This window comes from Spinacia oleracea, chromosome 4 (assembly GCF_020520425.1).
Source record: "Spinacia oleracea cultivar Varoflay chromosome 4, BTI_SOV_V1, whole genome shotgun sequence".
NCBI classification, from domain to species: Eukaryota; Viridiplantae; Streptophyta; class Magnoliopsida; order Caryophyllales; family Amaranthaceae; genus Spinacia; species Spinacia oleracea.
This window is the reverse complement of record NC_079490.1, coordinates 143,933,135-143,949,815: the sequence shown is the minus strand read 5'-3', so window position 1 is coordinate 143,949,815 and position 16,681 is coordinate 143,933,135. Positions and strand designations below refer to the sequence as shown.

General features: G+C 34.5%; 1 protein-coding gene and 1 long non-coding RNA gene across 3 annotated transcripts; both read left to right on the top strand.

The window, feature by feature from the left end:
* Positions 1-8,647: 8,647 nt before the first annotated feature.
* Positions 8,648-13,033, top strand: LOC130459630 (uncharacterized). Its single transcript, XR_008919146.1, has 3 exons — positions 8,648-8,838; positions 11,695-12,000; positions 12,539-13,033. It is a non-coding gene; the product is annotated as an uncharacterized lncRNA (long non-coding RNA).
* Positions 13,034-13,155: 122 nt separating this feature from the next.
* On the top strand, positions 13,156-16,025 carry LOC110803949 (putative FBD-associated F-box protein At5g56410). Of its 2 annotated transcripts, none has more exons than XM_056827095.1 (4): positions 13,156-13,513; positions 14,190-15,151; positions 15,283-15,435; positions 15,530-16,025. In XM_056827095.1, the coding sequence occupies exons 1-4, from the start codon at positions 13,498-13,500 to the stop codon at positions 15,770-15,772; spliced, it is 1,374 nt and encodes a 457-aa protein (XP_056683073.1). In that variant the 5' UTR covers positions 13,156-13,497; the 3' UTR covers positions 15,773-16,025. The 2 variants fall into 2 exon arrangements, with proteins under 2 accessions (XP_056683073.1, XP_056683074.1); XM_056827096.1 differs by having other exon boundaries at positions 13,157-13,513; positions 15,533-16,025.
* Positions 16,026-16,681: the final 656 nt, after the last annotated feature.

Below are 16,681 nucleotides of genomic sequence, written 5' to 3'. Positions count from 1 at the left end.
GCTTTCTTAACCTGCACATACAAAAGAATGAAAGTTAGCTTCTGATAATATAAAATACTAATTACTATTTCAATCAATAAATTAATCATCGATATCTAAACCAATTGGGGTCTATATTTCAATTTATCATTTCAAAATGTGAACACTTCCTTCTCTGTTGATCTATTTCAGAGTTGATATAGGTTCAAAAGGAAAGGATTCTCTTATCCTACTTTTCCAAAAAAAAAAAAATTCCACAACAATAAATTATGAATCCTAAACAGAGGAAATCGAGGTCAAACCTAGAAATCTATCTTCCAAAATGGTATCTTCTACTTAATGGTCTCTTCTTGTTTATAGTGAGCACGGGAAACAATTGAAATATATACCTGAAGGTAAGTTACAATGTCAATTGTCCCCACTCTCCATCCTGCCTTTTGCTGTCTTGAAATATAAGATAAAACTTTTCCTAAAGAAGTGAGGACGGTATTAATAACGCTAAGAAAATTACGAGTAACTCTGGGAAAATTGAGGTCCATAAAATTGGAACCAAACCCAGAAAAATTGGAAGCAAAATCAAAATCAAATTCATAAATTATAACCTAGGCAAAAATTCAGAAGCAACCATAAATCAGTATAAATCTGACTCGGAGAAAACCGCGATCAAACGCATCTTCCAACCAATACTATCAACAACACACAAATTAAATCAGGAATTAGAACCCATAAACAAATAAGGAGAGGTAATCAATTAAAGAAGTTTTCAAAATCAAAAGAGATCTAATCTTGAAAGAAGAAAATCGAGAAAATCATAGCCACAATTAAGGATATCAACCGCCAGATTTAGTTATTGTTGGGTGATATAACTGTAGCAGAGAGTGAAATAAGAGAGAGAAAGAAGATGGAAGCAAAGACACGGAATGGCATACCCTTCGCTGGCGTGGAAGGGAGGTTAGAGTCAGATTTGACGGTGGATGGATGTGAAGACGGAGCCTTTGGAGGTGGTCGTCTAGTCTTCTGAGATGATGCATCAACTGGCTTCGGGATGACAGCTGGAGTTGGCGCATTGGACACTGCTGAAGCACCAAGAGAAACACAATCACTCCACTTCACTAATTAAGTTACCCAATGCTAAAAGCATCTAACAATAAAAACAAGCATTAGGGATTTCGTCACACTTATGCCTCCGCTGTGCACTCCTGGCCGGCCGACAAAGACTGTCTCTTATGCACAATTTCGTCCTTACATCTAGCTGGAAAACATGCGAAGGTCAATCAGTTTCAGAATATGCAGAGTGGTATTACGAGAAATCATTTGGAGCACATGCGAACTTCAACTCATCTTAAAAGTATGCAGCTGATCTTAAAAATTATTCTACACTGATCTTGCATAAAAAACTTCAAGATCAAAACATAGCTCTTTAAATAGTGTATAGCGTTTTTTAGTCGGGTGTTAAGACACGGATAAGCAGAGGATTAGTGTATTAGCATTTCTAGATCCACATTCAACTAATTAGAATCAGACCAAATATTTGCCTATCTGGCGTGCTTAAACAGGACCATAAGGATAACAATATTATGACCCCTCCCACCTACCCAACCCCTCCCCTCAAGAAAAAAGGTGCAAATTTCAGATTCTCAAGTTCAGTGACTGAAAACAAACCTACAATACTACAGAATGATATACATACGTTCAAGTAGGTATCAACTGAAAGTGCACGTGCTTTAGTTAGCCTTTATACCTTCACCATGACATTTTATAGTTGTTGAAAACTACTTGCACCAATCGACACTTCATCCAGGACAGAGCTCATGCAAGAACTTTCCTGTCTATTAGAAGAGTCCAGCTCTGTTGCAATGCCAGCTTCATCATCAAATTCACTCTGACCTTCAGCTTCATTTTCAAAATTACATAACTTCTTTGAACAAATTGGATCAGGATCTTCTCTTTGAACCTTTGTGGCCTGTATTTTTTCTTGTTCCTGGGAACGGAACATTCCGGAGAGTAACTTCATGTGCGATCTCCTCTGAATGCATTTGGCTGGATGCATATGAAGACTCCCTTGGGATGTTGATGGAAGGCCACTGTCTTCGGACTTGATTACAGATGATGTTCTTCAATAGACATAAATTCCTATAACCGTAACAAACTTGGAACCTCAAATAGAAAATGTAAGAATAGAAACAACAGAAATTGTAACAACATAACTAAATAAAAACACAACAATGATAAAAGTTATACCTTGATTAGAAAAGTAGTTTATGAAACGTTTCTGTTGCACCAGGAGCATAGCAACAATTGCAATTGCATTGTCAATTTGTCATCATTGGTGGCTTCATCAACGACCAACCGATTCAACGACTTCTTGTGCTCGAGAATCGTTGTATTGTAGACTCTGTTTGTACCCTATATCAATTTTTTAAGAGAAAAGACATAAAATTTTAGTTAAAATTCAGTTCAAAATCAAAACTCACCCAACTAACATCTCCACATAAAACAATTACTCAGTTAGATCCAATACCAAATTGATTAACCTAACAACATTCTGCAACTTTATACATACGACATTAAAGTCAATAAGAAAAAAGAGAGGAGGACATATATCCCCAATTAAACATATAGTCAGGAAAAACTCCACATCGGTTAACAAGTCGTAAAAAATTCTAGCAAGACACAAGCCTCGTCATTATCACTGATTGGCCCACGAAATTATATATTCAGGCACATAAGCAAATTTTATTTTATTGTGAGAAGACAATGAACGATAAGAGTGATGTAAGGGACAAAGGGCATTCTACCATATATCCATTCTCCTACATAGAAAATTACTCAATTTCTTTGATAAAGAATTGCTATATCAGTCCAAGTCTCCATAATTTTGCAGTTGAATCCTGAAGTTCTCAATCCCTAACTGAACTTTAAATTCTTTTCCATTAAAGTGGTATCATTGGGAGCTAGAACCCCCTACTAATAACCAAATAAGCAACAAACAAATTCAAACTATGACGAATTCAAACACAAATCCGGGAACTAACTGGACAAAGTTTGACAAAGAAGGTTCATTCAACGCATAAAACTTCATAAACAATGTTCAATTATGTCACCAGTGAAAGCAATTTCAAGTAACTATTAATTCATGTATGTTACACTACTTGCAAAAGAATTAATCAATCAATCGAAACCTGGAGAATTGTTAAAAGTTTAAATAGCTCAAAATGAATTCTGAAAGCTTAAAATGCCAAGATTAATATTCGAGCAATCAAAGAACATAGACCTGAACAACACCAGCAAATGCTCGGCTCCAACCATGCGATTGAGAAAGATGGACAATGGAGACAGGCATAACAACACGATCAGCAATACAGAGAGCAAGAGCTAACGCCAGCATCATCACCACTTTCACTCTCTCGGCCGTCAAGAATTCCCGAAAACTCTGCGCTTCCATTCCCTTCCCTTCTCTGCCTTCGGCGAGGAACTGAAAATCATTGGAAGAAACCCTAGATTTTCCGGAAAAATGAAAGGAAGGCCAGACATGGAAGGACCGAAAGGGCGGAAGAGAGAAGGCAACCCCCAAAAAAATGAGGAAGGGATGTTACCAAGAGCTGAAGACGGAAGAGAGAGAAGAAGAAAAAGAAGGGCGGTGGATGCTGCAACGTGTCACGATCTTGGTGTAATGGCAAAGGAGTAGTAAATAGAGATGGGTGAGGGTAAAATGGGCATCACACTATTGCTGCAATAGTAATGTGAAGTTTGTGTTTTTTTAAAGTGTTAGGATTAAATGTTCTTTTTTCCTTCCTTTGTTGTTCTTTGTCCTTTCCTTTGCTGTTCTTTGTTCTTTGTTCTTTGTTCTTTTACTAAGTTAAATGTTCTTTTTATTTCAGTTTGAAGCATGGACAATATTTTGTGAACAAGAAGGACATCCTTTGCGGAAGGCACAGATTTCAGCATATGAAATTGTGTTGCTTGAAATGCCATGGAAAAACAGAACAAACAAGACTGGTTGTGGGGTATATGCAATGAGGCATATGGAGACCTACAAAGGCAACCAGACTTGGAATTGTGGCTTCAAAAACACAGATGAAGATGTAAGTAAATTTTGAATATATGTACGTATATTATTTTAATATATAATCTTTTATTAATGTACTATTTTATGTTTTCAGAAGGACTATACTTGCAAGCTGAGAATGCGGTACGGTACTGAAATCTTATTATCCGTTCTGAACAAAAGGCATGAGCTAACGTATCTGGCATTGAAGAGAGATAATCAAGTTGAATAGTTGGTGTGTTTTCATGAAGGCAGAATAATAGTTACTTTTTATTAGAAGTATGCTTTAAAAAACAATGGTATATTTTGTAGATATCAGTGTGGTTATTGCTGGAATTATGGGTTGTTATTTTGAATGTGTGTCATGTTCTTTTCTAAACAATTAGATGTTTTCTAAACAATATGAATGTTGTCTACATATTTTGGATATCTTAAGCAAGTATTTCAATTAAAGGTCCCAAAATTGTTCTTTCACTCTTTTAACAAGTTCCTTTCTATCCAGGAACATGTTCTTCTACATGGTGGGACATGTTCTTTCTATTCGGAAATTCTCTTTTGGCATGTTCTTTTCATATTTGAAGCATTTAAGCGTGTGCTTGTGGTACTTGTATGCAATAATTTTGCAGTGAAAAAATATATATTGTAATTGCACAAAAATTAAAACAAAAATATATACAACTGAAATTCTCATTTCAAAATATTGATTGAGCGAAACATCAGTAGCCCGTATCAAAAAAATTAAAAGAACATTAATGAATACAAATTAAAAATCAAAATATTACCAATCGTGAAATGAATCTACAAGGGATGTATGTGCACTCCAAAATAATCATCTGGAATAAAAGTTTCCAACTGTGAATTTGAAGATACTGGATGAACCAAGACACCACCAACAGGTAAGTTTATGATACGCTGCATAAAAAAAAACAAAGGAGGGGTCAAAAAGAACATTTTACAGAAGAAAAAGAACATGACAAAGAACATGAAAAATTTCAACAGAACATGTTAAACTGAAAGTAAAAGAACATCTAGAACAACAACAGAGAAAAAACTAACAAGAAAAACAAAAGAACATCAAAAAAAATTCAATAGAATATAATCTGAGGATAAAAGAACATCTAGAACAACAACAGAGAAAAAACGAACAAGGAAAAAAAAAGAACATATTTGAAAGACAAAAGAACAATTTATAATATGAAATAGAACACTTCACCTGATCAGTAGACTGAGTTTCCTCTCTCAAATTATCAACATGTCTTTCTCTTCTTTTGTTCCAACCTTTTAGTTTATTGCGTTTCTTCTCAACAATTCCTTTTGGCCTAACATTCCTCTCATTACTCTTTTCATTCCCTTTCTTGTTCTTCTTTATTCTCTTTGGTGGATTTTTAATCATTGTTGGAATAACTTCTTCAACAATAGGTTCCTCAACAATCTGTTCCTGCAATACTGGTTCTGTTGAAAGCTCAAAAGCATCAAGTAAAGTTTCATTACGCACAAAATGGTTTGATGAAACATCAGCCCCTCCAACTCCACCAATGTACTCCTTAACTTTAGTTGACATATCCAGCACACCCGAATCAACAATCTTCCTTGCAGCGGGACAGTGTTGAGCTTCATTTATAACTTTAATGCAACTCCTTATGGTTTGCATCCTCTACACCGATGCAGAAACAACACTTACTTCATTATCTCTATCTTCTACCTCATCAACAATTGTATTCATAGCCTGTTTTGTCCATCTCTTCATAATGTATCAATTGGAAAGAACATGTTGTGGAATGAAAATAACAAAACAAAATTTTAAATACTAATCAGTCTATTACCAAAATAAATTTTACCTATTCCAATAATGCTCGAACTTAGCAACTATGTCAGTATATTTCAAAACATAATCAAACCGACGTTTGAATCCTTCTTTGGCCATAACACCTTTGATGTTTACAACAACATTTTCTCCAATGTGCCATGTACACAAACGATGCCTCGATTTTGGAAACACTTCCCTAAAAAAAACATAAACCAAAAAATAGATAAAAAAATAAACTAAACAGAAAGACAAAAGAAAAGAACATAAAAAATAGTACAAAAATACAAAAGAACAAAAATGTTTGATGAACGAACATACAAACAACATAAAAGAACAATACCTTATAGCCTTGTCCATGGCAGAACATTGATCAGTCATGATAGTCACAGGTTGCTTCCCTCCCATGGAAGTCAAAAAAGAATTAAAAAGCCAGTCAAAAGTACCTGCCTTCTCATTCAATATAAAACCCACTCCAAACATGATATTCTGAGTGTGAAGATTCATTCCAACAAAAGGCCCACAAATCATATCGTATTTTTAGTACGATAAGTTGTATCATGAATCAATAAATCACCAAAAGCTTCATAATCAGACCGCATTCTTCCATCTCTCCAAAAAAAATTGATCAACTGATTCTGTTCATTCAATTGAAAATCATAATAAAAATCATGTTCATTAGCTTGCCTCATAGCAAACCATCTGATCAACTGATTTGAATCACAACCATCCAAATTTTCTTCTTCTCTGCCAAAACAGCATCATACGCACCGGGAACAGTGAAGCCTAAATTCGCCTCACCACCAACTTCTTTCCTCATAGCTCTAAGAATATCAGCAAGCTTCGTGCCACTACAAGTAAAAGTAGTAAGAAAAGCCAACTGTTCTTTTGAAATGTGCCTATCTGACCTAATAAGGTATCTCTTATTAGCAGGAACTATTGAATGGTTATGCAGACGACAATGTTTAGAAAGAACATACACTCCAGTTTTCTTATCAACATCAAACTGAACTGAAGCCTTGCATCCAGTTCTCCTATCAATTTTTTTAAAGGATTTAGGAACAACACCATCTGGATTTTTAAACCCCTCATATGCACAAACAAAAAACCCTTGTCGAACTATTCTAGTACCACTTCTATACTCCTTTTTACCCTTCCTAGTACCAAAACCATTCCTAAATGCATGACTGTTGTACAACTCATACGCCTCATCATCATCCTTAACTACACTTCCCTCTAATGAAACTGGTTCTTCAAAATCTGCATGACGATAAAAAAAAGAACACAAAGAATATCAGAATTAGATAACTGAACAAACACTAGAAGTAAAAGAACATTGTGACAACCAAGTAAAAGTGCAATTCATGTACCTTGGCCAACAACAACATAGGATTCTGGATCCTCATTAGCATCATTTTGTTCTGAATTATTAAGTGCATTATTTAATATATCTGGAAATTTATAAAATAAAAAAAATCAGAAAAAGAACCCAAACAAAAGAACTTAAAAGAACAGTAGCTATTAAAAAGAACAATGCACCAAGAGTAAACGAACAATCCATGTAGACTGAAAAGAACACTAGGCATGAAAAGAACAATCAATGAAGAGTTAAAAGAACAATCAATTAATCAATCAAAAGAACACATTAAAACTTAAAAGAACAATTTGGGCAGATATAAAAGAACAACCAATAAAGAATAAAAAAGAACAGTACCTATTAGAAAAGAACAATGCATCAAGAGTAAATTACACACTCCAACTAGACTGAAAAGAACACTACGCATTAAAAGAACAATCAATAAACAGTTAAAAGAACAATCAGTTTTGTCAATCAAAAGAACAATGTAAACTCATAAAAACATAAAAGAACAATCCGTGCAGATATAATAAAAAAACCAATAAAGAATCAAAAGAACAGTAACTATTAAAATGAGCAATGGAAGAAGAGTAAACGAACACAAAAGGTGACCGAAAAGAACACTATGACTTAAAGAACAATCAATGAAGAGTTAAAAGAACAATCAATAAAGAACAATCAGTGTACATTTGAAAAGCTAAATATAATAAAAATGAACGTCTCAATACGTATTCTAAACATGTTCATTTGATACTGAAAAATGTTCTTCTGAAATGATACAATGTTCTTTTCTGCAAACGAACAAAATCAACGTATATTCCTTAAATATAATAGTTATTACACAATCAGTTTCACCACATAAATGAAATAAATGCGAAATCAACGAAAAAACCAATTCGTAACCTTCATTATCAACAATCACCAAAATCAACGAAGAATGAGATTCAAAATTAAATTAATCAAACTAATTACAATCACAAAAAACATAAAAAGTACGATTATTATGAAATCGAAATCATAAAATCAAAGAAAAATGCAACTCGTTATTACAAATTGAAAGAATACCTTCGTAAGTCTGATTTTCAGCTGAAGAATTCAGATGAGAAGAAGAAGAATCATTCGAAATTGATGTTGAAACAGAGAAATCATGGAATATTTGAGAATTTTCCATCAGTTTCTCTCTCTAAAAAAAATTTATGCACAAATGTAAGCTTTATCTCTCCTATTCACACTTTTTGAATTCAAAATTATGAAGCCCAGACATATAAATACCCGCAAAAAGGAGCGAACAACAAAAAAATCGCGAAAACTAAACAGGGAAGAACAGAGCACATGATGTTCTTTTGTATTGGGAGACTTGTTCTTTTTAACTACAGAATTAATGAAAATACGCGTTTTGTTTTAAAATGTTTGCGTTTTAATCCCGGTGCACCTAGATCTAGGTGCACACGCTTGCACCATCGAAATTGCGGGATTGCTCAGGCTCACTTGCTCAAGAGAACTCAACCAAGTTAAGAGAGAATAAAAAACGGAATGAAATGAAACCCAATTACCCATCGAACTTAAACAGAACAAATCATCGAAAATTCTCTGAAATCAGCGGCAAAATGGAGATAGCAATTGATTCCTTCATCTTCATCACCTGCTCGGGTAATTTTCATCAATTAATCTTCATCTTTCTTTATTATTGTGTGCCAAATATAGAATCTTTTGTGTTCTAGATAGTTAATTTGATTTTTTTTTGAAAAATAATAGTTTTGAAGATTTTATATTGAGTTAATTTTTGTATCCACCATTGGAATTCGAAAAATATTCGTTCATTAAATTCTGGTTGGGAACCCTAATTGGAAATTTCCAATTGTGTTTTTATTAATTGGTGTAATTTTGGCAATGGACAATATTAATTGATGATGAGAAGTTATCACCATAGAAGAGGATATGACTACTATAGAAAAGGACTGAAGTTAGAGTAATCTTATTTAGAGTAATGCAATTTCCATTAAGAATCGAAAGTTACCTACAAGGTGAACAAGTAATCAGAAACATATACGGAGTAATAGCCTAATAAGCACTGGTTCGGCGGGCGAGGCTGACTTGAAGAAATTTGAGTGGTAGTAGAGCTCAGAGAAGGGTTCACAATGAATTTATGAATTCAAATCCAAGTTTTGGATGTGACATTACTTTCCTTTATGGATGGGTGCTAATGTGCTATTGAATCTAAATTGTGAAAACCTTCAATATTTGAGTGTGGTTGATTTGTTTTCTCTTAAAATTTCCAGGTACTCATTGCTTTTAAATTATTTTTCCATGATTAATATGCAGATGATTTAATTTGTGAAATGGTTCCATGATTATGTGAATAATCTGATATTGGTTAAACATCAATACTAATATAAAAGGATAAATGAATGCATTTTTACCTCTGTTTTTAGACTCCTTACAGAATAAATTTGACTCCGGGAACCAGTTGTAAATAGAATTTATGTTAGCTTATTTACTTTCTGCTTTCTCCTTCTGACGATGGTTATAGTGAAATCAAGGACAAAGGAACTCGGAGGTTGACACTAAATTTAGTTATGAATAGCATGCTGCCAATTACCAAATAGGCAAATAGTCTTCAGGTTGTGACATTCTATTTTCTGCAGTAAATGATGCTGATGCAACTAGTTGCTGTAAATGCATTAATGTGAGTGAAAGAAGCACTATAAAAAGGGCTTTTTCTTTAGTTGTCTGCATGATTGATATTAGTCAATGTCGATGCATGAGTTTGCTCCATCTTTAATTAATACCTATTCCACAATCAATGTCTACTGCTACAATTAGGCAAGTGGGTTCTCAATGAGGCCTTTTGGATTTCAGATGTGTGTGGCTTTAATGGTCTGGCGATTCTGTATGACGTATATTCAGTTATGTAGGTATTTCATCTTTGTAGTAGGTCTGTTATGAGCAACTGCTGTGGCCTTGTGTTGCATGTACATGTATTTTATTCCGAAAGAGGATAACCATATGGACATTTTATGCATTTTGAAGTAATGATTTGTGGAGATAATTTGTGGAAACCTATCTAGGAAGGGCTGAAGTAGTCTTGTCCTCATATCTTGGTATGTTAGCAGTTTTGTCTGATTGCTGGTTGAATCCATCTTTCCCAGGCCATGACTTCAGCTTTTGTGAAGGATCATTGACAAAAAGAAGTTCTAGATTTGAATCCTCTCAAATGCAAGTTATGCCTCCTTTTAGTTCTCCATATTTGTCAGGGTTTAAGTGACACTTGAATAAGTATTTACGAGTTTGCTTTTAACAATATGCCTTTGTTTCCTAATTTGATGATTTAACATGAGGAGTTTTGAGTGTTTAAGATCATACGTAGCACACAGATACTCGTACGTGTTGTACAGCTTCTTTTACCTTGTCACAGTTCTATTTTCCTTTTCATTTCATGCAATATTTTTGAGACGGTTGCGTAAAAGAAACGCTGACATCGTAGCTTTGAGTGATGTGCGCTACATACTGTGCTGCATGGTGTTCTGTGATGTCTTTTCCTTTTTTGAAATTTGTATTGCTAAAAAAAAATTGTATGGTGCCTTTGTTTTCAGGAATACAGCCAGGAATGGAAATGTGAACTACTTCCTCCGTTCCTAAAAGTTCTTTACGCTTTCCGTTTTAGTCCGTTCCTGAAAGTTCTTTACACTCCTACTTTATTCCATTTTTACTCTTATTTGGCCCATCATAACTTACCCACTCACAATACTTTAATATTAGTTTTCACTCACTCACCTTGTTGGACAATTTATAGCCACTCATTTTCCATTTGTTACCCCACCATCACATGTTCACCAAAATTCCTTAATTACCGTGCAAATAGTAACCGTAAAAATCATTTAGGAACGGAGGTAGTATATTTTTGTGCAATTATTATTGCTTCCTAAGTATCAGTTAATTTTCAGGATATGATATCCTTGTCAAACTTTAGGCTAGTCCATTTGAAGTGATAAATTCTCTTACTAAAGTGGATTGCGTAAGGTTTGATAAGATGGCTTTGAAGTACAAGACATTGCCTCTGAACTGTTTTTTATGGAAAAGGCTGTAAAATTTTCATTGCTGTTTTAATCTTTAGTTCTAATGGTATCATTTTGTCCAGCATTCTACATAGTAGACATCCTCACTCGAATGGGAATTTTGAACACTTGCTTGTATAATCTTGCAATAGATGTTTGGTTTATTGAAATAGATGTTAAATCACTTAAATGTGCTTCACAAGTATGTATTATATTTTACTTAGTGATTTCTCCTTTCCTCCTCCTTTTGAAGCTTATAAATTTTGGTAGTTTTGGGTATTGTGACGTATTGTATTATTGTGAATATGCCAAAAGGCTTTTTACTACAAGCTTCATTATTTGTGTGTTCAAATTTGAGTGTCGAACCCTGTTTGTGTTCCACAAAATGAGTTTGTAAATCTGATGTACAATATTACTTTCATCCCTAAAAATTGAGCTTCTCCATGTGTAGGTCTTTGCTCTCTGCTAATTGACGTCATCTTAATTCGCTTCCTCTTGTGGTGTGATATTAAGGTGTGGTGGGAAATCGCTATTGACTGAAGGATATGGACATTTACTTCTTTTACACTAAGTAGACCTACGGAAGGATGCAACATTTTTGTGTATCCGCTCGAAGATATCCAATGCCCCAAAGTTGTGGCCTTGATATGATGTCTTCTCCAGTTTCTAGAGAATTTTCTACACTGTGCAAATGGTTATGCTGCTTCCTGTTGATGGACTGGAATGAGAAATTCAACATTACTATAGACAATATCAAGTAAGTCATGTTCTTTCCTAAATCCAATTTATTTATCTTTGGACTTGTGAATCTTCATGGTTTATAAAACCTCGAACTTGGTGGTGTTACTCTGTATGCTTTTTTGATGGTTTGGTTATTTATGCTTTGCTATTGTATGTTTTTATTGCCTGTTAAATACCCCTTTTGAAAGGTCTGATTGTCTTTTATTCTTTTCTCATATTCTTTCAGTCTTTTATGTTTCCTTTAAGAGGTCAAAGCTTGCGTATTTGGTGATATTTTGGTTTTCTGGGTTTTCATACAACAAATCTGTGTTGGTATCTGACTGTTGGTAATGGTGTTTTGCATGAACCACTTATTTTCTTACACCTAGGTCATGAAGGATATTTTTCTTGAAAGGGTGAATTGGTTGAAGCAGTTGGTATTTATATCTTTCTTAAATGAGTATATCACTTTTAGAAGCTGAGATTCTATTTCTAATTTACCTGATGTTGAACCTTATTTTGAAAAGATTATTGGCCCTTAATTTGCGGCTTCAGCTCAATCAATGTTGAATTAGGTATGGGATTAGCTCAATCAACTTGAACGTGATTGGTTTGGTACTTCGGTGTACAATCTGGCATTTTCCTCCTGTATCCTTTACTAGCCTTTTTTTATGTGAAAAACCGACAAGCTACAGGCCAGGGACAGTTCTTTTATTCACATAGTTACAAGTTAGTTCAACAGTAGTCCTGAATTTCTATGTATATGCTATATCCTAATTTCACTGGAATTAGAATACTGTAAAATTCTGATGCAAACTAAGAATTATGTCATTTTGATTGGATGATGACATATAATAGAAAGTGTGTGCAGTGGGGGATTTTGATATTTAGCCATTCGAAACTCGGGTCAGGTTAATTATGTTGTCTAAGTTAAAGATTTCCTTTGTGTTAGCTCCATGCATAGGTCGTTTAGGATCCTTTGTGCTGCCAACATTTTCATTTGAGCTATACCTCCATGCCAAATGGTGTGCGATCTTTTGAATTTGTGTCTCACAGTACTGTGTGTCAAATTCATAGGTGGCAAAGAATTTGAGAGAAAAGGAATTATTCTATGCATATAAGGATATAAGAGAAAAGAAAGAAATCATATCCCTTGTTACTGTATGTGATACGGAGGTAAAAATTTATGACTTTTCCACCTGTTCTTTTTAAATAATGCTCCGTAGTTTTTACAATCAATTAAATGGAAAAGTTTCTTTTATTTTCTGAAAGGTGTACTAGGAATTCAAGAAATCTAACTTATATGGTAACATTTGAATTTATTTGGAAAATATCTTATTCATTATAGTAGGAAATCAACTTCTTTTTTTCTTTGTTTGTTTTTGGTCTACTATTTAAATTGCTACAAAGTGTGCATTAGATCCTGTCTCAAGAAACATAGAGTTAGCCTGCTATAAAAACGCAAATCGAAGAAGTTAGAATGAGATTCTACTTCTCACTCAGTTGTTGCTGAAAACTTCTAGTTCCCGTTACAATGAAGATACATATAGGTACCTCAATACTCTCATACTAATTTGCATTGATGACATGTTTATGTACTTATTTTTTTTGTCTTTATACTTATGTTGACTTGCACCATTGAGTAATCAAGGAGAGGGAATGAAATTTTGTTGTTTGTTACAATTTCATTCTGTGAATAGTTCTTCTGTTTCATTCAACATTTGTTTTGGTTGTGATTGCATTTTGTTTTTCAGATCTGAAGGCAGTAGAGTAAATTTTCTTGTTATTTTTCTCTGTACTGTCTTGTATAATTTTGGGGTAGAGATTGGAAGAGAGAGGAGGGGGGGGGGGGGGGGGGGGGGGGTTTACACATTGGGGTTTTGTGAACGAAATGGATTTTGTGCTTATGCCGAAAGTCTGTGTTTCCAGGAACATATTATGTAGCCTTGTTTTACTTTCAAACTTTAAAGTAGAGGAAAAGAAAAAGCTCTGGTTAAATGATAGCCTAGGTCAAACCTTATTCCTTCTGACTGGTCCCACCAAATGGAACCCTAAAATCATACATACAAATGGATTTGAGCTTATAGATATCTGATCCCCCCCCCCCCACCCCACACACACACGCATCAATTGAATGTTAGGACTATTATTTTTAGAGAATTAGAGTGCTTTGCTGGAAGTAAATTGAAACTTTATTTTTCTTGTTTTTTCTTACTGTTGCCTTAGAAGAGAGAGAAGCAGATTTGATCGGTTCCGGCTCAAAAGGAGGTGTGGATAAGATCAGTGGTTTGCCTGACGACATCCTTTGTCACATCCTATCATTTCTGCCAACTAAATATGCTGTAGCGACCAGTGTTTTGTCAACTAGATGGAAATACATATGGACTTCTGTTCCCATTCTCGACTTTGATGCTAGCCTTCATCAAGAATTCTATCCTTACCTGAACATATATGGAAGTCGGGATTCAGAGATCACCTTTCAGAGTTTTGTGAATAGAGTACTGCTTCTTAATGACATTCCTCAAATCCAAAAATTTCGTCTCGTTTATAAGTGTCATTATAGTGCCCCTCCTATTTATACGTGGTTGCATGTAGCCATTTCCCGTGATATTTCAGAACTCGAACTTGACTTTTATCTGTCTGTTCCAAAAGAATTTATCAAGCTGCCTAACAACTTTTTCGTGTCCAACAAACTTGTTGTATTGAAATTATCTCGCATGCCTCTTATTGTACCTTCTGTGGTAATCCTCCCTATGCTTAAGATACTTGAAATTAGGAGTGTTTTGTACCTAGATGACAAGTGCACTCAAAACTTGCTTTCGGGTTGTCAAGGTCTGGAAGAGTTGGTCATAGAAGAAATCGCAAGGGAGAAACCGAGGGTGATAAATATTTCCATCCCTACATTGAAAAGTTTCTCTTTTAGTTATAAGTTTGTGATTGATATTTCGGTAGATTCCCCCTATAAATTTGTCATCAATGCCCCAAATCTTGAGTACTTTCATGTTAAAGGTCGTATATCAGATGATTTTGTGGTGAGGAGTTTAGCATCTTTGATTAATGTGCATCTGGATCTCCGCCAAACTGCTGTTCTTGCTGATAACTACAATTTTTGTCATCAACGAGTCTGTAATCTCTTCGAAGGGATAGCAAATGCGAAGTTCCTTACGCTGTCTAACGACATTGTTCAGGTACATCACCTTATTTGTATACAATACATTATAATAATGTCACACACACTGCCTACTGACAGTGATCACAAAAGTATTGATGTGGTTTGACATTAATTTGATATTTAAACTGTAATTTTTCTGTTGCATAGTTGCTATCTGCAGCCCATTATCCGAATCTGCCAAGGTTTTTCAACATGACAGGGTTGGCATTAGGTATTGGTATTGATTTTCGCTGGAAAAGGCTAGTGACAGAGTTTATTAAATGCTCCCCTGATTTAGAAGTTCTTACCCTAAATAATAAGGTTAGCCCATAAGTCAGTGTATGGTTAATATGATAACTATTAATTCTAGCGTTTCCCTGAAAATAATATGACTTAGTTACACTGTTGTTATTAGCAGCAAGAAATTTTAAGGGACGTAGAAGAATTGCGCAGGAGTCCTCCTGAGGCTATGCCTGAATATCTGCTATCTCATCTGAAGGACATTCTCATTCAGGAGCTTTATTCTAACTTCCTCCCTGAAGATGTGGAATATCTGGTGCATGATGTGAATGTTCTAAAGAGGCTGAAAATAGATTGTCAGTGTTCATTTATGCTCATAAGCCAGATTGGTCATATCATACCTGATCTATCAGATTAACCTTTCGGCTTGAAACTTTTGTGTCTTGTGCGATAAACATGGATCATATGTTGCTTCTTTCTTTGTAATTTGGAATAATAAACTCCTGGAAGTGAATTAGTTCATTGGCTCCAGTTGTATGATGTGAATGTTCATGAAGTTGCTCTGAACTTGTGTATGATGCAGAACTTCATTCGGTTAAATAATATTGTTTCTGTATTAAGATATTATCGTTAATGGGAAGGATTATAATAGATGGATGGAGTTTGGTTTTCTTAGGTATTAAATTGGATCTTTATTTGCAGTAGAATACTAGAATGTACTGTTTTGGTGTTATTTTTTGTTTTGGTCTCCTAGCTATATTTGATTGTTGTTTTGGTCTCTCACTAATTTTAATAAAAAATATTTGACTTGACTATCTTGTTGATGCGATCAAGGGCTCGCCTTATAACTGCCCAGGTTGCGGAGTAATGTTGTAAGTTTGTTTTTTTCAGTTATCTTTGGGTTTTTTTACTGCAATTTTATGAGTTATTCCTGTGATTAACTGCTAAATACGTTGTAAGTTATCTAGCTTAACTGCTGATTATACTGTGATTAGTTTGTGTATGTTATTTACTGATATGTGCTTAATTGACTATTTTTTCTGGGTTATTTTTAGAGAAAGAAGGGCAAAAAATGATCAAAATTTTAAAAAATTGGTGTTTAGTGTATTATATTATTGTTTTGATTAGTTAGTGTTTCTTTGGTCCAAAATGTAATGATTAACACGTTGTGGATCTTCTTATATACTTATGCAACTGCTGTCGTTGGGAGTTTAAAGGTTGAATCATCCGTAATAGAGCTTTGGTGGTTTGGCAGAGCTTAAGCTGATCAATGAGCTTTCACAGTTGTACTCCCTTGGGAAAATGAATAAGTTTTTCCTAGGAAACG